General features: G+C 47.9%; 1 protein-coding gene across 1 annotated transcript in view; it reads left to right on the top strand.

Annotated features, from left to right (window-relative positions):
- The window catches only part of CCDC33 (coiled-coil domain containing 33), a 305,981-nt gene that overhangs the window by 249,975 nt on the left and 33,961 nt on the right, over positions 1–22,045 (top strand). The window contains 2 exon segments of the mRNA XM_075006670.1: positions 5,814–5,950; positions 8,717–8,750. Of these exon segments, the coding sequence (XP_074862771.1) occupies positions 5,814–5,950; positions 8,717–8,750 (171 nt within the window).

Below are 22,045 nucleotides of genomic sequence, written 5' to 3'. Positions count from 1 at the left end.
AAAATACATATTCAGTGCCTCATTAGCATGCGGGCGGCCACAACAGTTCAAAATTGACGTGGCTCGCCATTGCGCGGTTCGTCCAGACGGGGCTTCTTTTCGAAAGTTGAGAATCTGGCCTGGAATAGGTTTGGTTTGGTTTGTTTTTTAAACTTGGCAGTACCCGTGTAGCAAAGTGCTTTGACAGAGACACAGAACAACATATTTGTATTGCTTGTATTGTTTTTCACCTGGGCTCTTTTTCAGTGTTTCAGTCAACCCATAGATCTAGAACCAGAAAATATCTGATTTGTCTCGTTCTGAAGTCAATAGGGGGCTGGGTGCACAGTGCTTTTGCTCATCAGACAGTAGTCAAAACCTGAATTTGCATACTTCACTGTAACCTCTTGGCGCTCTATCAGAACAGCTCACTCTGTTGGAGCAGTGAGAAAATCTTTGGTGTACACAGTGTGCTGAAGCTAGAGTTCGAAGACCGCCTTTCTATGTGGTTGCTATGAGGAACCTTTTTGTTGTAGCAACAGCAGCATAGAGTAAGTTGTGCATGCACAAAGGAAACAGGTGGTGCCGTTCAAACCTAATCTCTCTTGCTAGCAGAAATTTCCTCAAAGACATCTGGCTCCCCTCATGCTACAGGCTAGCAGCTTGTCTGTAAGTTTGGTGTCCTGTCGCTGTTTATAGGACACTTGCAACCTATATGGGGTTTGTGTCTGAGCCCCCTGTGGTCAGGACAACAGAGAAGGGGACAGTTGATTTGCCTTTCAGCTCTGGAGTTTGCATAGTTTTATGGGTGTTGCTGTTTGGAGTGACAGACACCTGGCAACAAACTTGTTATCTTGGTTGGCTGACCTTCCAGGGAAGGGTGACTGCCAGTTATCCCTGGAGCCTAAAGTATCTTCAGGAGCAGCAGCAGCAGCAGCCTGGGGGAGCCTGCCAAACTGCTTGGGATGAGCTAGTAGGACAGGGGCCAGGTACAGGTGGTGGATGGCTTTGTACTACAGGCCGTTATCTTCAACTGTGAGTATCCAGGGCTGCAAATGGGGCTGGAGTTGTGCGGGGAGACCATGAGCCATCTCTCTGGCTCTCACATTAAATGAAGTGCTGGTAAAGGATGCCAGACTGACAGCTGAGGGAGTGCACTCGTCTCATCAGCGAAAGCACAGACACAGCTCAGGCAGTGCATGCTAGCCCATTCTGTGCCGTGCAATCACCTGGCTGCTCTAATCTGGAGAGACCGTGTCAGAACAGGGGACCCCCATCTCCATGTTTGACCCATTCAATCCTTAGCTTCACTGCTAGTAAAGGGAGAGGCTAGCTCCTGTCATTGCTTGGCCCTTCACAGCTGTGAGGAGACAGGGTTCAGCTGTAATGAAGAGCAAGAGGATTGTTTACTGAGCCTGCTGGATGCAGACAGACATTGGGATCTTTTCTGCTCTCTAGCTATCAGGCTGACTGACACTAACTAGTGTCAGGGCCTCCATAGCACCTGGCCAGAACTCTCCAGTTGTGGGTAGAATGCTGCCAAAGTGGCAGTGCTGAGCATTGCATTTTGAAAGCCCACATGTCAAGATATCTTTCCATTCCAGGTGATGCAACATGACAGTGCAGTGTCAGATATAACTAACATACTTTATCACCATGGGCACCAGTGTGTCATGATAGGAAGCAAATCAGTGTGGCTGGAGAGGGTTATAGCAAAGCAGGCATTTTTCAGGGTTTATGACTAGAAGATGGGAATCATGGCCCTGCTTTAGATTCCAGAGAATGCGGGGGGGGTTGCGTAACTGAGTTAATAGTGTTTGGGGTGCATTGGATTTCTGCCGCTTGAGCTCAGAAAAATCTATGTTTTACAACTTGCCAGGAGATAACTTTTTGTTTGCAGTGTGTGGTGCTTGGTGAATTGAGGTTTGTCCCTGGTCATTAGGCATTGACAAATTGGATGTAAATCACTCATTTACATACAGTATATGATGCAAACTGTGTCATGAAGTGAACAGTTACAAAAGGCTGCTCTCACTGTGCCTCTGAGGGTAACAGCTGAGACTACAGTGTTTGATGGGGGTGCCTTCAGAGTTTGATTTAGCATGTTCCTACTAGGCTTGCTAAATTGAACCCTGGAAGGTGGACTGCAGCAGCATCTCTCCCTTAGTGCCGACATACCCTCATTCATAGTTTGTGGAAAAGTACGGTACAAGATGGAGTTCAGGATCACATGCACTTGCATTGTTTGACTCAAAGTTGCAGCCATTACCCATATTTTGGCTAATGCATCCACAACTCACTAGGCAGGGGGAATTTTCTTTTGTGGCCCATTTTGTCCTTTAGTGGACCATCAACTTGAGCAGTTCATGTGCAACGTGCTGGCTAGGCTGGATGTAAACTACCTTGCAGATGCTACCACAGAAGCATAGGCATTTGAAATACTGGTACAGAGTCGGTATTTATAACATTTAAACAAGGATGATATTTGCATATAAAGAAGATAATCATATCTGATAGACTGTAACTTCCATTGATACCTTATATGACATACTGTGTACAGAATTCGGTTTAACTGGCTCTTAAACTCTCTGAGTGCTGACTCCGTGGCCAATGGGAGCTGTGGAGACAGTGCCTACATGGCGGCTAGATGATTGCAGAGAGTACTCCCTGGCCAGGGCTGCACCTCACCTCAGTCAGCTACAGCAGGGAGTGGGTGAGGGAGCTACTTGTGGGGACAGGGAGCCACCCGGCAAAGGAGAGAGGAAAGAGGTCCTCTCTAGATCTTGACACTGCAGGCCTGTGTGATGAAATAGGATCCTGCACATTATCACCTTTGACCTACTGTCTCATGTCATGGTGGTAAGCCCACCCCATTATGGGCCTGCTGTTAGCAGAGGATGAAGAGTGGGAAGGTGGAGCAGGAACTGCCTCTTGGTAAGATGATGTTGGTGAAGGTGCTTGGTAGTTCCTAGGAGACCAGGTTTCTATTCTTGGTGCTGCCTCTGCCACTGATGTCCTGTGGAACCTTGGGCAAGGCCTTAGTTCCCCAGCCGTCACACAGGAATAATAACCACCACCCATTGGCTACGTCTACACTAGCCCAAAACTTCGATTGAAGTTTACTAATGAAGCGCTGAAATATATATTCAGCACCTCATTAGAATGCCAGCAGCCGCAGCACTTCGAAATTGATGCGGCTCATCCAGATGGGGCTCCTTTTCGAAAGGACCCCAGCAACTTCGAAATCCCCTTATTCCTAACAGATAGGAATTTTCATAGCCATATCAAAGTTTTGGGCTTGTATAGACACAGCCATTGTGTAGTAAAGAAGGCCATAAAGAAATATTTGGAAAGAGAATGAAAGTCTGATGGTAGATTCAAAGGGTGGAGAAGGAGTGGAGAATTTCTGGTACACAGTTGATCATCCATGCAAAGCCTATGTGCAATCTGCCCCGTAGTATTTTTATAAATGAACTGCTACTGGTATACAGATCACAGAACTTTGATTTTCTGTAGGCCCTGTAAAAATAGTTGTTCTCAAAAAGTTCATAATTCAAAAGCATTTCCTGCATATTTAATACGTGTGTAAACAGTTGCTAATAACTGGAATAAAAATGCACCTGGGGTACCTTTTATTTCCTCACACACAGGCTACGTCTACACGTGCCCCAAACTTCGAAATGGCCATGCAAATGGCCATTTCGAAGTTTACTAATGAAGCGCTGAAATGCATATTCAGCGCTTCATTAGCATGCGGGCGGCAGCGGCGCTTCGAAATTGACGAGCCTTGGCACCGCGCGGTGCGTCCAGACGGGGCTCCTTTTCGAAAGGACGCCACCTTCTTCGAAGTCCCCTTATTCCCATGAGCTCACGGGAATAAGGGGACTTCGAAGTAGGTGGCATGCTTTCGAAAAGGAGCCCCGTCTGGACGCGCCGCGCGGCGGCAAGGCGCGTCAATTTCGAAGCGCTGCTGCCGCCTGCATGCTGATGAAGCGCTGAATATGCATTTCAGCGCTTTATTAGTAAACTTCGAAATGGCCATTTGCATGGCCATTTCGAAGTTTGGGGCACGTGTAGACGCAGCCACACAGTCCTGTTTCTGTATCATGCACTTTCTCCTACACACATACTTTCCAGTCTGTTTCACACATACTCGCGCACACAGCATCCTGTCTGTCTGTCACGTGTGCACACACACACACACACTCTCTCTCTCTCTCTCTCTCTCACCTCCCAACACATACTTGTATTATTGTAGTTATTACTCACTGGTACTTGCTACAATGCACATATGTTCTTTGCAGTTGTATTCTTTACAAGTGCACTGTTTTAGACTTTTGACTAGTCTGTTCATTCATAATTCTTATTTCTCTTAAATTTTGTTCTTTGGAATCCTCTTCTCTTCTTGGAGGTCACTTGATAATAAGTAGGATGTCTTCTTGTCACCTCCCTATTTGTGACTCTATTGATGGCTGATTGGCCCGATTCTGGAGCCATAGGTCTCATCACAGAACAGACGGGTGTTGGTGGCTGTTGGAGGGGCACAGGGCAGTTTTTGCTGCTCTTTTCTTCTTTTCTGCCTCTCCTCATCTGCACTGTGCTGGACCTCTCAAACTGTGCCATGCCCTCACGGATGATTGCTGTCCACTGGGGACGGTCTTGGGCAAGGTTCTCCCAAGTGTTGACACTGATGCTTCATTTTTCCATGTGTGCCTTCAGCATTCCTTGTATCACTTCCACTGGCCCCTAATGCTCCTCCCTCGTTCCTCAACTACAAAAGCAGAATCTGTTTTGGGAGGTGCTGATCAGACATCTGAATCATGTGACTGGTCCAGCGAACTTGTTGGTGAATGATGTCTTCAATGCTGATCATGTTTGACTCTTCCAGGACGATAGAGTTCATGTCCCTGTCCTCCCAAGAGATATTTAGGATTCTCCTGAGGCAGTGTTGATGCTATTGTTCAAATTTTGACTAATGAGTTGTAAAATGCCTAATTTGTCCTGGTTGAAATATTATCCCTATGGCAGGCATGGCTAACCTGTGGCTCTTTGAGCCTTTAAATGTGGCTCCTCCTCAAAGCAGAACACTGGGAGTATCACCTGCCTGCTCCATGCATGCGCCCCATCACTTGCTGGGATAAGCACTTGCTGGTAGCAGTGGGGGCTCCAGCAGCGGCTCTGGTGAGTTGCCAGTATGAAATTAGAATGGGAGGGTGGCTCTGGAGGAGGGGCAGAGAACATTGAGCCATGCATTATGTATTTATTTTCATATATCTGTATATCAATCTGTTTCTTTTTTATATATCTATATATCAATATATAATATGTGGCACTTTGCACTCCATCCAGCACTATTCTGGATCTTCATCTCTAACTGGTTGGCCACCCCTGCCCTATGGTAACTTTTTAAAGCATACATATAATCTAAATTTTTTACTTTTTGTTCTTTCTAGTAGTGTGCATGTGCATGTACTATAAAACCATAACAAAATGTATTGCTCACATGGATGAAAAAAGTAAGAGAGAACATGCCAGCAGTATAGGCAGCACTGCTCCAGGGCCTGGAATTGCTGTCAGTGGGCCTCAAACAGCCAGACCAAGCAAATTATTAGGAAACACAGAGCTTCTCTTCAGATAAGTGCCCTAAGTAAATAGAGAAGAAGAGAGTTTCTGATATGGTATCAGGCTGGCCTCAATGTTAGGGACCAGGGACATCCACAGAAGTTACCAGAAGTATATAATTGTATACCAGGTGAGGTGTTCTGCCTGGCACCAGCCCTACTTTTTGAAAGCTTTGCTTTAGCCGTGGTGACCTTCTAAACTCCCTGTTTCAGCTTCACCAAGATAATGGCATCTCCCTTCCACCCCCTGATGCTGTCACTGAGATCCTACCAGAAAAGCAGATGCTCCTATATGAAAAGACAGCTACCCCAGCAGATGGTGATGTGGATGACGTGGACATGCACAATAGGTATGGGGAGTAATGTCCCTGCTCTTAAGGTGTCCTTAAGCACCTCTCTAGCTTCCTCCTGCCCCTGCTTTCTCCTTCTATATCCAGTTGGGATCCAGATAATCCATTGCTAGTGGCATTTTAGGAACAAAGGGATTGACTGACTGAACCAGTACCAAGGTACATGCAGCCCAGTATCCTGTCTCTGGGTTGGGACACTAGGGAATAGCCTGCTCCTGGCAGAAGCTCCTAACCCCCAGCATTTTCTTGCTGTGAATAGCTTTCTCTGTCTGCTAAGAGCATGACAGTGCTGACAGGAGCCAGTGACAGCAAGGGCAGGGGTGAGCAACCTTTTCTGTGAACCCTCCCTGCATACATCCTGCAGTCCTACGTCTCACAGAGCGAGGCAAATAACCACTCATGCTGAAATGGGCCAGACCAAGCAGCGGCATCCTAGTACAGACACATCTCAAGGGCTGGCTGGAAGTATCTAGCAGATTCAGTTCCTTAGGGCCACAAGCAAGATTGTATCCTGGCCTCAACTGTGGAAGTGTGAAGAGCATTGGGCTCATATATCTCAGCTTACTTGGCTTTGGTTGGTTTGGTGGGGCACTTCCAGCCTTCTAGCTTGCTCACAGGCCCAGCCAGATAAAACTGAACCATCTCTCACCACCACCTATTCAGCCCTTTCCCCTCCAACCTCCAGTCTCCCTCCTGCTCCTTCTCCAGCTCATTGGCTGGTCAGGTTTGTTCACGATAAGGGAAAGCTCTAGAGGGTATGTGGCGAGAAAACCCAGGTGAAATATAAGGACCCAACGTTTTCTGCAAGGCAAAGGGCCTAATTCCACCTTCCTGTGCCCCTCACACAGCACCTTCATCCTGCCTGCCCCCACTGCCAGTTTCTAGCCCATCTGTCTTCTGAAAGCATGCCTCCAGCATTGGTTCTCCTCTATGCTCAGCATAGTTGGCACAGGTTTCCATAGTTCTTGGGCATGGGTAAGCTGGTTGAGCCCTCACCCTGACAGCACAGAAATATTCTTGGAAGCAGTGGCAAGCCACCAGAAGTAATGGTACACAAAGATGAGGAGTACCCTGTTTCTCCTGGTGCTGGATAGTGATTTGGAGATGAATCTGGATGCTCAGATAGCAGTGGTGGCTAGGAATTGCTTTTCTGTCTACTTTTGGTGAGGACATAGGGACGTCTCTGTAGTCACCCAGGCCTTGTAAGTTCCAAACTTCCACGATCCATTGAAGTCAACAGAAAGACACACACACACACACACACACACACACACACACACACCCCACCTCCTTGACTCTGATAGGTATTGGATCTGGCCCTGGATTAATGCTGTGGGGTCCTGGCTGACTTCCAGACTAGCAATGCCTCAGAGTAGGGGTATTCCACCCTACGCTCCAAGATCTGTACTGGCTCCCAGGCAATTTGAAGTGGTGTTTTGATCCAGGGCTTTTTTTATGGCAGAACGCACAGTGTTCCGCCACCTTTTTCCCTGTTGTTTTGGCGCTGAAGGGCGCCTCCAGCTGTGGCTCGCACATTGCTGGGTGCCTCCAGCCGTGGTTTACGCCTCCAGCTCATGGCTATTCACAGAGCACATGGCCTCTGCCATGGCCAGGCAGTCAGGGAGCCTGCTGAGGAAACCTGCAGGGCTGCTGGCTGGGAGTTGCCCAGGTAAATCTCCTGATCAGCGCTTACCTCTAGCACCCCAAACCTGCCCTCCCTGCAACCATCTGCCCCCTACTCTGCCCCCCTTTTCCATGCAATCCAAATCCTCTGCCCACTCTCCTGCACCCATACCCCTCCCAGACCCTGCATGCCAGTCAGCTGCTCCAGATCACAACCTCCTCCTGTCCTCTGTCACAACTGAAACCTCTGCACCCCCTGCTGCACCACAGTCCCCTACACCAGATCACAGCCTCCTCTTCCCCTAGGTCACAACCACTTCCTTCACCCAAACTGCCTCCCAGACCCCAAACACCCCTGCACCCCAATCCCTTACCCAAAGATCCCTTCTGCACACAACTTCCATCCCAGATCCTGCACCTCCTCCATTAATATCATGGAAGGGTGCAGCCCTTGACCACTTTCCAAATTCTTGTTGTGGCCCTTCATCAGAAAATATTACCCTCCCCTGAGCTAGACGGAGGAGTGCAGCAGGCCCCTGAGGCTTATGACAAGACAGTGGGTTGCTGCTTCCCCTGAAAGAAGGGCAGGGCAATAATACTAGGGTGCCCCATGGTGGATCATGGATTGAGACCAGTGTGGGTCCGGACAGAGAAAGGACTAGAAGCGACAGTGGTGGGATGCTGCTAGTAGAGGGTGCCCTGGGTCAAGGGTCACTGGAACTGATTCCCAGACAGCTTAGCAGGAGGTGCTGGGGCAGAGATTCAACCCGCCTGACATTGCCTTTTTCCCCCCTTTAACTTAAAATAGTCATTAAATATTTTAGGCGGTTTTTACATGGCAGTGTGAGACGTACAGTTCCATTGGATCACTGTCCACCAAAAAAGTGTTTTAAGACCTCTATTTTGAATTATTTGCATTAAAAATGAACACCCTAGCCCCATGAGGAGTCATCAGACTTGAGTTCCAGCACCGCTTTTTCTAGAAAAAAAGTACTGGATGAAACCCAAATGGCTTGAGACTACCTGCTTCCTCCCTCAGGCAAGGGGAAACAATGGGAAGAAGCTTTACTGGTTATTTCTTGTGCTGATGAGCTTGTAGGTTGCCAGGCTTCTACCCATGACCCTCTGTTTTCTGTTCTGCAGAACCCAGGATGTCACCAAATTCCATCTGGATCAGGTGAGTAAATGGCGATGTTTGTTTTCACTCCTGCAGGACAAGTGATGCTAAGGGGCCAGGGAGGGCAATGAACAAAGCAGGCTGGAAATGTGAGACACCAGACACAGAAAGGATGGGCTGTGAGGCCGGAAGGAAAATGAGTGAGAAAGGACAACATGCAGCTCACTAGTTTAATATGACAGGGTTTCTGGGCACAGCTAACGAAATCAATCCAGGGTCCATTTGCTTAAAATCCAGGCTACTTACAGCCCCAGGCTGGGGGATTTCCTCCTCCAACATCCACCACAGCACTTCTGCCAGCCCGTTGGCCAGCCAGAACCCACACAAGCAAACCCACAGACTTCCCAGCCACTATACTAACCCAGACCACCAACCCACAAATTCAGGTGAGAAGCTTTTCAGCCTTTTTCACCCAACACCACACAGATTCTTCCAGGCCCCAAAGGGTCCACCCCAGTTGCTGGTCAATATATACTTGGATCTTACCCAAATCACCTAGCTCACCAAGCCTTTAGATCTAAATATCTAAATACAACTATGACATCGTTGGCATCATGGAAACTTGGTGGGATAATACACATGATTGGAATGTTGGTATTGAAGGGTACAACCTGCTTAGGAAGGATAGACAGGGAAGAAAGGGGGGGAGGTGTTGCCTTATATATTAAAAATGTACACACTTGGACTGAGGTGGAGATGGACGTAGGAGATGGAGGTGTTGAGAGTCTCTGGGTTAGACTAAGAGGGATAAAAAACAAGGGTGATGTCCTGCTGGGAGTCTACCACAGGCTGCCTACCCAGGTGGAAGAGGTGGATGATGCCTTTTTTAAACAACTAACAAAGTCATGCAGGGCCCCGGATTTGGTGGTGATAGGGGACTTCAACTATCGAGATATATATGTTGGGAAACTAATTCAGTGGGGCACAGACTATCCTGTAAGTTCTTGGATTGCATTGGAGACAATTTTTTATTCCAAGAGATTGAAAAAGCTACCGGGGGAAGCTGTTCTAGATTTGATTTTAACAAATAGGGAGGAATTGGTAGAGAACTTGAAAGCGGAAGGCAGCTTGGGTGAAAGTGATCATGAAATCATAGAGTTCACAACTCTAAGGAAGGGAAGAAGGGAAAACAGCAAAACAGAGAGAATGGATTTCAGGAGGGTGGATTTTGATGCACTCAGAGAGCTGGTAGGTAAGGTCACATGGGAAGCAAAACTGAGAGGAAAAACGGCTGAGGAGAGTTGGCAGTTTTTCAAAGGGACATTATTAAAGGCCCAAAAGCCAGCTATCCCGCTGCGTAGCAAAGATAGAAAATATGGCAAAAGACCATCTTGGCTTAACCAGGAGATCTTGCATGATCTCAAAATAAAAAAGGAATCATATAAAAATGGAAACAAGGAAAAATTACAAAGGATGAATATAGGCAAACAACACAAGAATGCAGGAGCAAGATTAGAAAGGCTAAGGCACTAAATGAGCTCAAACTATGTACAGGCATAAAGGGAAACAAGAAAGCTTTTTATAAATACATTGGAAACAAGAAGATAACCAGGGACAGGGTAGGGCCATTGCTCAGTGAGGAGGGAGGAACAACAACAGGGAACTTGGAAATGGCAGGGATGCTGAATGACTTCTTTGTTTCGGTCTTCACTGAGAAGTCTGATGAAGGAATGCCCAACATAGTGAATGCTAGTGGGAAAGGGGTAGGGTTAGAAGTTGAAATAAAAAAAAAAAAGTTAAAAATCACTTAGGAAAATTAGTTCTTCCTCGAGTGTCCCCATGGGTGCTCCACGATAGGTGTCGGGCTCGCCCCAGCGCCGCAGGTCGGATCTTTCCAGCAGTTTCTGCCGGACCGCTCATGCGCCGGTGCACGCCACTCCCTTGCGCGCTCCCGGCCATGTGCGCGATCCGGTCCCCGCCAGTTCCTCTTTAACCGCCATTGGCTGCAGATGGAATCCGCTCAGGCTACGGCCAGAATTAGCGTATTTAATGTTTTTAAAGTGTTTAGAGTTTCTTTTTCAGTCTTTTAGCTTAAGTTAGCTTGTTATTGTTTTCAAAAAAAAAAAAAAAAAGAGAGTAAAAAGTAAAGTTTTACAGCCTTAGTAGCAAGCGGAGCAGCGGAGGCCTGGGAATGTAAGGCCATTAGGCCTCCTGCCGCGGCAGGCTGAGTCCGAGAGGAGAACAGGCACAGAGAAGGTGCTAAGTACCCTATTAACAACTCAAAGACTCACCACAATGTCCTCTTCAGGATTCAAAAAGTGTGAGTCATGTCGCGAAGAGATGCCGGCCTCCGATGGGCACAGTCAGTGCATTAGGTGTCTCGGGGAATCTCATGTCACCCAGAAATGCTCCTTCTGCGCAAAGCTCACAGCCAGAGCAAGGAAGGACAGAGAGATGCGGCTGAAAATGCTGCTCTTTGACAAGGCCCTCCAGCCAGACGCACCGGAGCGGCCTCAGCAGGAGGGACCGCAGGGGCCCACAAAAGGAAAGCTGCTTCCCTAACCCCATCAGCGCAAAAACGGAGGAAGCTTTCACCAACCCGATCCCTGCAGGCAGCCAGAGCGAGCGGGACGGGTGGAGCGCATAGCCCCCAGCCGCAGTCACAGCTGAGCAGCAGCAGCGCGGAGACGCACGTGGCAGAGGCTGAGCCTCCGATAATCAAACAGCCGCCCCGCACCGTGGGCAGGGCGGTGGCCAGGCAAGTGCTGGAACCGGCGGCACCGCAGCTAGCGGCATCGACCCCTGGGGAAGTGGCGGTGCAGAGCTCACAGGCACGCGGCCTGCAGGCACCGGGGGAGACCACCCACGTGGCACCGCAGCAGAGTGTGCTGAGCGCAGCGCAGACAGCGGGGCCGAGATCCCTGACGCGGAAAGGGGCGGAGCCAGCCCCACAGGGGAGGGGAAAGGCAGCACAGAAAACCCGGCACCGCAGCCCTTCTCCAGACAGGGCTGCAGGGCTACTCGCTCTAAGCCCTCCACTTATGCTGCGGACTCCAACGAGGCGGTAGGGGTCACCTCCAGTATACCCTGAGCCCCCATCCCCGTTCCTACAGCCAGCATCACCATGGCTCGGACCACCATCGCCCTTCCTGGGCTTTGAACCCCTGGAGTGCTGCCACAAATCAGTCTCTCCATTATCTCAATCACCCAGACAATCTCGCTCCCCCAGACGCAGGGGGTATGCACCTCCAGAGTGGTCCAGGTCTCCATCTCCGGAACAGTGCCCATGTTGCCATGGTCGCCCCTATCATGCGGGGCATAGACACCATAGGCATACTCCCAGGGACAGATCCCCCCCCAGACGGTTCAATATCCCCGAGGGCAATCGCGGACGGGGACGAAAACGCAGATATCTCAGGGGGAGTTGATTCTGGAACCCCGAGATTTTCCCTCGCAAGCATCTAGTGAGAGGATGTATCACCGTCAACAGGACCCAGAGGGGTCCAGAGAGACTTACCCTAGCGGTTCCTCACTATCTTCCCCTGACGAGGCCACGGCCCCAGGGGACATCCATCCTCTGGACGATCTCAAACAGTTCCAAGAGCTGTTTAAAAGGGTGGCCTTCATGCAAGGCCTCCAAACAGCAGAGGTGCAGGAGAAACACCATAAGCTCCTTAAAAACCTGAGACCTCCGGCCTCTTCCAAAATAGCTATTCCGCTTGATGAAGCAATCATGGAGTCCGCCACCACAATATGGCAGACCCCTGCGTCCACTCCGCCTATAAACAAGAGGGCGGATAAGTACTTCGTCCCGGCGAAGGGCATGGAGTTCCTGTTCAGCCACCCGCAACCATATTCTCTGGTGGTGGAATCGTCTCAACAGAGGTCGAAAACTTCTCAGTACAAGACAGGGGGAATGGACAAAGATGCCAAGAAACTAGAGTTGTTCGGCAGAAAAGTCTACGCCTCCTCTACCCTACTGTTGAGAATGGCGAATTACGCAGCGCATCTAGCGAACCATAATTTCGACAACTACTCCAGGCTGACTTCCCTCATGGACTTGCTTCCGGAGGACAAGAAGCCGGTGCTCAAGGCCATCATGCAGGAAGGCTATGCAGCCTCGAGGACAGGAGTTCAGATCGTCCTAGACGTAGCGGATACGGCAGCATGCTCAACAGCTACGGCAGTGGTCATGCGCAGAGAGTCCTGGCTCCAGACATCGGGTATCCCAAGGGATCTGCAGGCGAAGATCGTTGATCTCCCCTTTGACACGCAGAAACTGTTTGCTGAATCAACCGACTCGGTCCTTCATTCCAGTAAAGACTCAAGAGCTACTCTCAGGACCTTGGGGATTTACATCCCTCCATACAGAAAGAAAAAGTATTGCCCCCAACAAAGACGATACCAGTATCAACCACAGCGTCCCCAGTACCAGAGGGGCTATGATCAAGGGTGACATCAACAGCACCAACAGTACAGAACTCCCAGGCGATGTTCCCAACAGAGCTGTGCATCCTCGGGGCAGGGCCAAAGGCCACAAGTTTGACACACAGATCGAGGGCTGCACTATCACTACCATCGCGCAATGTCATCCAAAGCTACTATTCCACCATCACCTCCGACCATTCTGCGACCAGTGGCAAAAGATCACCACAGACAAATGGGTACTGGAGATCATAGCCACGGGTTACGCGATTCCCTTCCAGTCACTCCCACCGCCACGACCTCCACCCAGACCCCACCTAAAGGACACCTCCCACGAAGCGAGACTCGAGCAGGAGGTAGACCATCTTATGCTTATAGGGGCAGTGGAGAGAGTGCCGGAGCAACTCCGAGGGAAAGGGTTCTACTCAAGATAGTTCCTCATAGAGAAAAAGACAGGAGGCTGGAGGCCCATCCTAGATCTTCGAGGCCTCAACCGGTACTTGCGCAAGCAACGCTTTCGGATGATCACAGTCGCCTCTATACTTACGGCACTGGACGATGGAGATTGGTTCGCAGCCCTCGACTTACAAGACGTGTATTTCCACATAACTATTCACCCAGCTCACAGGCGTTTTCTCCGGTTTATGGTAGGCAAAGAACATTTTCAGTACAGGGTTCTGCCGTTCGGCCTCTCCTCGGCCCCCAGAGTCTTCACCAAGACCTTGGCAGTGGTGTCAGCCTACTTGCACAGACGGGGTGTTTATATTCCAGTATCTGGATGACTGCCTACTCAAAGGGGCCTCGAAGGAGGAGGTACTTCGCATGATACACGTCACAGCAGACATGTTCTCTTTGCTGGGCCTGGTCATCAATCTGGCAAAATCAAAGATAGACCCCACACAGGACATAGAGTTCATAGGGGCACGTATAAATTCCATCACAGCAAGTGTTTATCTACCAGATGCCCGCTTTCGCGCCATTGGTTCCCTCGTGCAAGTCATCACCTTCAGCCCTACGGTGCCGGTTCTGACGTGCTTACAGCTGCTGGGCCACATGGCAGCAGCAACGTTTGTGGTACAGAACGCCCGACTGCATATGCGCAGCATGCAGCACTGGCTGGCGAGCGTCTACAAACTGGCAGCACACACCGTCCACAGGGTGGTGTTGCCCACGACAGAGGTGGACAGATCCCTGCAATCGTGGGTGAACCCCAAGAACTTGCTAACAGGGGTGCCTTTCACCAACCACAAATATCTGTTTTTCTCACTACCGACGCCTCCCACATAGGGTGGGGAGCACACATGGGCGAAAAGGTGACTCAAGGACTGTGGTCCTCCACGGAACAGTCAGTGCACATAAATATACTGGAGCTCAGAGCAGTGTTCAACGCCTGCAAACACTTTCGAGACCATATACAAGGCAAAGTAGTCGGGATCAGTACAGACAATACCTCCACCATGTTTTATATAAATCGGCAAGGAGGAGCTCGGTCCCGTGCCTTATGTGCGGAAGCAGTCCAATTGTGGAAGTGGTGCATCGCCAAAAATATAACCTTGGAAGCCTCGTATTTACCAGGCGCTCACAATGTGAAGGCAGACCAGCTGAGCAGGCGCTTCGCACTCACACACGAGTGGCAGATCCGTTCCGATCTGCTCCGACCAATTTTTCATGCATGGGGATTTCCCCAGATAGACCTGTTTGCACTCAACACAACAAGAAGTGCCCACAATACTGCTCCAGGGCAGGACTGGGACGGGGGTCCCCGGGGGACGCATTCGCGATCTCGTGGAGGGGCCCCCTGCTCTACGCATTTCCTCCCACAGTGCTTATCCACAAAGTCTTGCAGAAAGCCAGGAGAGAGAAAGCCCGAATGATCCTAGTAGTCCCAACGTGGGATCGACAGCAATGGTTCCTCTTACTCCTGTGCATGTCAGACCATCCACCGATGCCCCTCCTGGTGGCGCCGGATCTGCTCACGCAAGCCCAGGGGTCCATAGTGCATCCACACCCCCGAGGCCTGCGACTGCAAGCATGGTTAATCCATGGCTCAGCTCCCTAGAGAGCACATGTACGGAGCGAGTGCAACAAGTCCTAGAAAGTAGCAGGAGGACTTCCACCAGGAAGACCTATAAGCAAAAATGGACTCAATTCACTGCATGGTGTTCTACCAAGCAATTAGCCACCCTTGTTGTGCCTATACCTGTAATACTAGAGTATTTACTGGACCTCAAGAGAGGCGGACTCTCCCTATCCTCGTTGAAAGTCCACCTTGCCGCTATATTGGCTTTCACACATGAAGAGGAAGGGCACACGGTGTTTGCCCATCCCATGGTTACCAGGTTTCTCAAAGGGCTGGTAAATCTATACCCCCCTCGGAAACCGCTTCCACCTTCGTGGAGCTTGGACCTGGTGCTTAATGCGCTAACGGGACCACCGTTTGAACCCTTAGCCATGGTTTCGCTCCATCTCCTTACGATAAAGACGACCTTCCATCTTGCAATCACGTCAGCTCGCAGGGTGAGCGAGCTTGCGGCAGTTATGGCAACGCCACCCTGCACAGTATTTTCCAAGGAGGTGGTAATCTTACGGCTGCATCCAGCCTTTGTTCCCAAAGTTTCTTCAGAGTTTCATATTAACGAACCTATAGTTTTACCCTTGTTTTATCCAAAGCCTCATAACTCCAACAAAGAGGTGCACCTACACCTCCTGGACGTGAGGAGGGTGCTGGCTTTCTATATAGACAGGACTAAGTCCTTCTGGAAAACGGATAGACTCCTAGTCTCTCTCGCTCCCAAATCAAAAGGAGAAGGTCTCTCTTCGCAGAGAATCTCGAAGCACATTGTATCCTGCATAAAAAATGTGCTACAAACTTAGAAAGACTCCTTTGCTGGCCCCGCCTAGGGCTCACTCTACCAGGGCGGTGGCGGCATCAACAGCCTTTTTCAAGGGCATTGCGCTAAAAGACATTTGTAGAGCGGCGACCTGGTCATCCTATGACACCTTTGCCAAGCATTATGCCCTTCACAGGGTATTCCAAGAGGATACCCGTCTCTCGACAGCGGTCCTCTCGGGGACAAGCTGCACATAAACCGATTACCCACTTCCTATCTTGGATTACTGCTGGGTAGTCACCTATCGTGGAGCACCCACGGGGACACTCGAGGAAGAAAGAGAAGTTACTCACTGTAGCAACGATGGTTCTTCGAGATGTGTCCCCGTGGGTGCTCCACCACCTGCCCATCCTCCCGCTTCGGATCTCTGTTTAGTATTTTTCAGGAGCATCCGAGGCAGTTGGTCAAGGAACTGGCGGGGACCAGATCGCGCACGTGGCTGGGAGCGCACAAGGGAGCAGTGCGCACCGGCACGTGCGCGGTCCGGCAGAAACTGCTGGAAAGATCCGACCTGCGGCACCGGGGCGAGCCCAACACCTATCGTGGAGCATCCACAGGGACACATCTCGAAGAACCATCGTTACTATGGTGAGTAACTTCTCTATGTCTGCAAGTCACCAGGGCCTGATGAAATGCTTCCTAGAATACTCAAGGAGCTGCTAGAGGAGGTATCTGAGCCTTTATCTATCATCTTTGGAAAATCATGGGAGACAGAAGAGATTCCAGAAGACTGGAAAAGGGCAGCTATAGTGCCCAGCTATAAAAAGGGGAAGAAGAATAACCCAGGAAACTACAGGCCAGTCAGCTTAACTTCTGTGCCAGGAAAGATAATGGAGCAGATAATTAAGGAAATCATCTGCAAGCATTTGGAAGGTGCTAAGGTGATAGGGAACAGCCAGCATGGATTTGTAAAGAACAAATCATGTCAAACCAATCTGATAGCTTTCTTTGATAGGTTAACGAGCCTTGTGGATAGGGGGGAAGTGATAGATGTGGTATACCTAGACTTTAGTAAAGCATTTAATACAGTCTCACATGATATATTCTTATCAAAAAACTAGGTAAATACAATTTAGATGAGACTACTATAAGGTGGGTGAACAACGGCTGGATAACCGTACTCAGAGAGTTGGTCTTAATGGTTCTCAGTCCTTCTGGAAAAGTATAACAAGTGGGGTTCCGCAGGGGTCTGTTTTGGGACTGGTTCTGTTCAATATGTTCATAAACAATTGAGATATTGGCATAGAAAGTACGCTTATTATGTTTGCAGATGATACCAAGCTGGGAGGGGTTGCAACTGCTTTGGAGGATAGGGTCATAATTCAAAATGATCTGGATAAACTGGAGAAATGGTCTGAGGTAAACAGGATGAAGTTTAATGAGGACAAATGCAAAGTGCTCCACTTGGGAAGGAACAATCAGTTTCACACATACAGAATGGGAAGTGCCTGTCTAGGAATGACTGCAGTAGAAAGGGATCTAGGGGTTATAGTGGACCACAAGCTAAATATGAGTCAACAGTGTGATGCTGTTGCAAAAAGAGCAAACATGATTCTGGGATGCATTAACAGGTGTGTTGTGAACAAGACGCAAAAAGCCATTCTGCCACTCTGCTCTGCACTGGTTAGACCTCAGCTGGAGTATAGTGTCCAGTTCTGGGCACCGCAGTTCAAGAAAGATGTGGAGAAATTAGAGAGGGTCCAGAAAAGAGCGACAAGAATGATTAAAGGTCTAGAGAATGTGACCTATGAGGAAAAGCTGAAAGAATTGGGCTTGTTTAGTTTGGAGAGGAGAAGATTGAGGGGCAACATGATAGTGGTTTTCAGGTATCTAAAAGGGTGTCATAAGGAGGAGGGAGAAAACTTGTTCTTTTTGGCCTCTGAGGATAGAACAAGAGGCAATGGACTTAAACTGCAGCAAGGGAGGTTTAGGTTGGGCATTAGGAAAAAGTTCCTAACTGTCAGGGTGGTCAAACACTGGAATAAATTGCCAAGGGAGGTTGTGGAATCTCCTTCTCGGGAGATATTGAAGAACAGGTTAGATAGATGTCTATCAGGGATGGTTTAGAGAGTACTTGGTCCTGCCATTGGGGCAGGGGGCTGGATTCGATGGCCTCTTGAGGTCCCTTCCAGTCCTAGTATTCTGTGATTCTATGATTGATCTAAATGGCTCAATGTCTCGTTATCAGTCAGTTTCAAGTGCGGTGCCCCAGTGATTGGTTCTAGGGACAGTATTGTTCAACATCTTTATTAATGACCTGGATGGAGGGATGGGTTGCACCCTCAGCAAGTTTGCAGATGACACTAAGCTAGGGGGTCAGATAGCTACATTGCAGGGTAGGGATAGGGTCCAGAGTGACCTAGAAACATTGGAGGATTGGGCTGAAAGAAATCTGAAGAGGTTCAACAAGGATGAGCGCAGAGTCCTGCACTTGGGACAGAAGAATCCATTGTTACAGGCTGGGTGCCGATTGGCTAAGTGGCAGTGTAGCAGAAAAGGACCCGGGGATTATGGTGGATGAGAGGCTGGATATGCGTCAACAGTGTGCCCTTGTAGCCAAGAAGGCTAACGGCATATTGAACATAAGAACAGCCATACTGGGTCAGACCAAAGGTTTCCTGCCATCCATCTCCCGCCTTCGACAAAAGGCTAGGGGCACCATACCTTCCCCTTGCTAATAGCCATCTATGGACCTGACCTCCAAATATTTATCGAGCTCTTTTTTAAACTCTGTTAGAGTCCTGGCCTTCACAGCGTCCTCTGGTAAGGAGTTCCACAGGTTGACTGTGCGCTGTGTGAAGAAACACTTTCTTTTATTAGTTTTGAACCTGCTACCCATTAATTTCATTTGGTGTCCTCTAGTTCTTATATTATGGGAACAAGTAAATAACTTTTCTGTATACTTTCTCCCCACCATTCATGATTTTATATACCTCTATCGTATCGCCCCTCAGTCTCCTCTTTTCTAGACTGAAAAGTCCCAGTCTCTCTAGACTTTCCTTATATGGGACCTGTTCCAAACCCTGAATCATTTTAGTTGCCCTTTTCGGAACCTTTTCTAACACCAATATATCTTTTTTGAGGTGAGGAGACCACATCTGCACGCAATACTCAAGATGTGGGCGTACCATAGTTTTATATAAAGGAAGTAAGATATTCTTTGTCTTATTTTCTGTCCCTTCTTTAATTATTCCTAACATCCTATTTGCTTTACTGACTGCTGATGCACGCTGCGTGGATGTTTTCAGAGAACTATCCACTATAATTCCAAGATCCCTTTCCTGATCTGTTGTAGCTAAATTTGCGCCCATCATATTATATGTATAATTACGGTTATTTTTCCCAATATACATTACCTCACACTTACCCACATTAAATTTCATTTGCAGTTTTGCTGCCCAATCACTCAGTTTGCTGAGATCTTTTTGAAGTTCCTCACAGACTGCTTTGATTTTGACTATCCTGAACAGTTTGGTGTCATCTGCAAACTTTGCCACCTCACTGTTTACCCCTTTCTCTAGATCATTGATGAATCAGTTGAACAAGATTGGTCCCAGGACTGACCATTGGGGAATGCCATTAGTTACCCCCTTCCATTGTGAAAATTTACCATTTATTCCTACCCTTTGTTTCCTGTCTTTTAACCAGCTCCCAATCCATGAAAGGATCTTTCCTCCTATCCCATGACCACCTAATTTACATAAGAGCCTTTGGTGAGGGACTTTGTCAAAGGCTTTCTGGAAATCTAAGTATACTATGTCTACTGGATCCCCCCTGTCCGCATGCTTGTTAACCCCTTCAAGGAACTCTAATAGATTAGTAAGACACGACTTCCCTTTACAGAAATCATGTTGACTTTTGCTCAACAAATCATGTTCCTCTACGTGTCTGACAATTTTATTCTTTACTATTGTTTCTACTAATTTGCCTGGTACTGACGTCAGACTTACCAGTCTGTAATTGCTAGGGTTAAAATATTGGTGTTATATTAGCTGTCTTCTAATCTTGGGGTACTGAAGCTGATTTAAAGGATAGGTTACAAACCACCGTTAATAGTTCCACAATTTCACATTTGAGTTATTTCAGAACCCTTGGGTGAATACCATCCGGTCCCGGAGACTTGTGACTGTTTAGCCTATCAATTAGTTCCAAAACCTCCTCTAATGATACTTCAATCTGGGACAGTTCCTCAGATATGTCACCCATAAAGGACGGCTCAGATTTGGCAATCTCTCTAACATCCTCAGCCATGAAGACTGAAGCAAAGAAATCATTTAGTTTTTCCGCAATGGCATTATCTTCCTTGATTGCTCCTTTTATGTTTCTATTGTCCAGGGCCCCCGCTGTTTTTTAAGCAAGCTTCCTGCTTCTAATGTACTTAAAAAAACATTTTACTATTGTTTATTTGAATTTATGGCTAACTGTTCCTCAAAGTCTTTTTTGGCATTTCTTATTATATTTTGACATTTAATTTGGCAGTGTTTATGTTCCTTTCTATTTTGATCACTAGGATTTGACTTCTACTTTTTAAAAGATGCCTTTTTGTCTCTCACTGCCTCTTTTACATGGTTGTTAAGCCATGGTGGCTCTTTTTTAGGTCTCTTACTGTGTTTTTTAATTTGGGGTATACATTTAAGTTGGGCCTCTAATACGGTATCTTTGAAAAGTTTCCACGCAGCTTGCAGGGATTTTACTCTAGTTACTCTACCTTTTAATTTCTGCTTAACTAACCTCCTCATTTTTGTGTAACTCCCCTTTTTGAAATTAAATACCAGCGTGTTGGACTGTTGCAGTGTTCTTCCCAACACAGGATTATTAAATGTTGTTGTGTTATGGTCACTATTTCCAAGCAGTCCTGTAATAGTTACCTCTTGGACCAGATCCTGTGTTCTACTCAGTACTAAATCAAGAATTGCCTCTCCCCTTGTGAGTTCCTATACCAGCTGCTCCAAGAAGCAGTCATTTAAGGCATCAAGAAATTTTCCCTCTGAATCCCTTCCTGAGGTGACATGTACCCAGTCAATATGGGGATAATTGAAATCCCCTATTATTACTGAGTTTTTTATTTTGATAGCCTTTCTAATCTCCCTTAGCATTTCAGCATCACTATCACTGTCCTGGTCAGGTGGTCGATAATATATCCCTAGTGCTATATTCCCATCAGAGGAAGGAATTGCTATCCATAGTGATTCTATGGAACATTTTGATTCATTTAGGATTTTTATTTCATTTGATTCTATATTATCTTTCACATACAGTACCACTCCGCCACCCGCTCGACCCATTCTGTCCTTCCAATATATTTTATATCCGAGTATGATAGTGTCCCACTGATTGTCCTTATTCCACCAGGTTTCCGTGATGCCTATTATGTCAATCTCCTCCTTTGATATGAGGTACTCTAATTCACCCATCATATTAGACAGACTTCTAGCATTTGTGTAAAAGCACTTTAAAAAACTACCACTATTCATATGCCTGCCCTTCCCTGATGTACTGGATTCTTTTACATGTGATTTTTTTTCTCATCTGATCTGGCCCATACTCTATCATCTCCCTTCTTCTCTTTCTGACTGAATTCTAGAGAATCTCTATCAATGGAGTCTCGCCTAAGAGAAGTCTCTGTCCGATCCACGTGCTTCTCCGCACCAATCGGCTTTCCCCTATCTTTTAGTTTAAACACTGCTCTACAACCTTTTTAATGTTTAATGCCAGCAACCTGGGTCCACCTTGGTTTAGGTGGAGCCCATCCTTCCTGTATAGGCTCCCCCTACTCCAAACGTGTCCCCAGTTCCTTATAAATGTAAACCCTTCTTCCCTACACCATCGTCTCATCCACGCATTGAGACTCTGAAGTTCTGCCTGTCTACCTGGCCCTGTGCGTGGAACTGGAAGCATTTCTGAGAATGCCACCATAGAGGTCCTGGATTTCAGTCTCCTTCCTAGCAACCTAAATTTGGCGTCCAGGACATCTCTCCTACCCTTCCCTATGTCATTGGTACCTACATGTACCACGACCACCGGCTCCTCCCCACTACT

Source organism: Carettochelys insculpta, chromosome 12, assembly GCF_033958435.1.
Source record: "Carettochelys insculpta isolate YL-2023 chromosome 12, ASM3395843v1, whole genome shotgun sequence".
Classification (NCBI taxonomy): domain Eukaryota; kingdom Metazoa; phylum Chordata; order Testudines; family Carettochelyidae; genus Carettochelys; species Carettochelys insculpta.
This window is presented reverse-complemented; position numbering and strand designations above follow the sequence as displayed.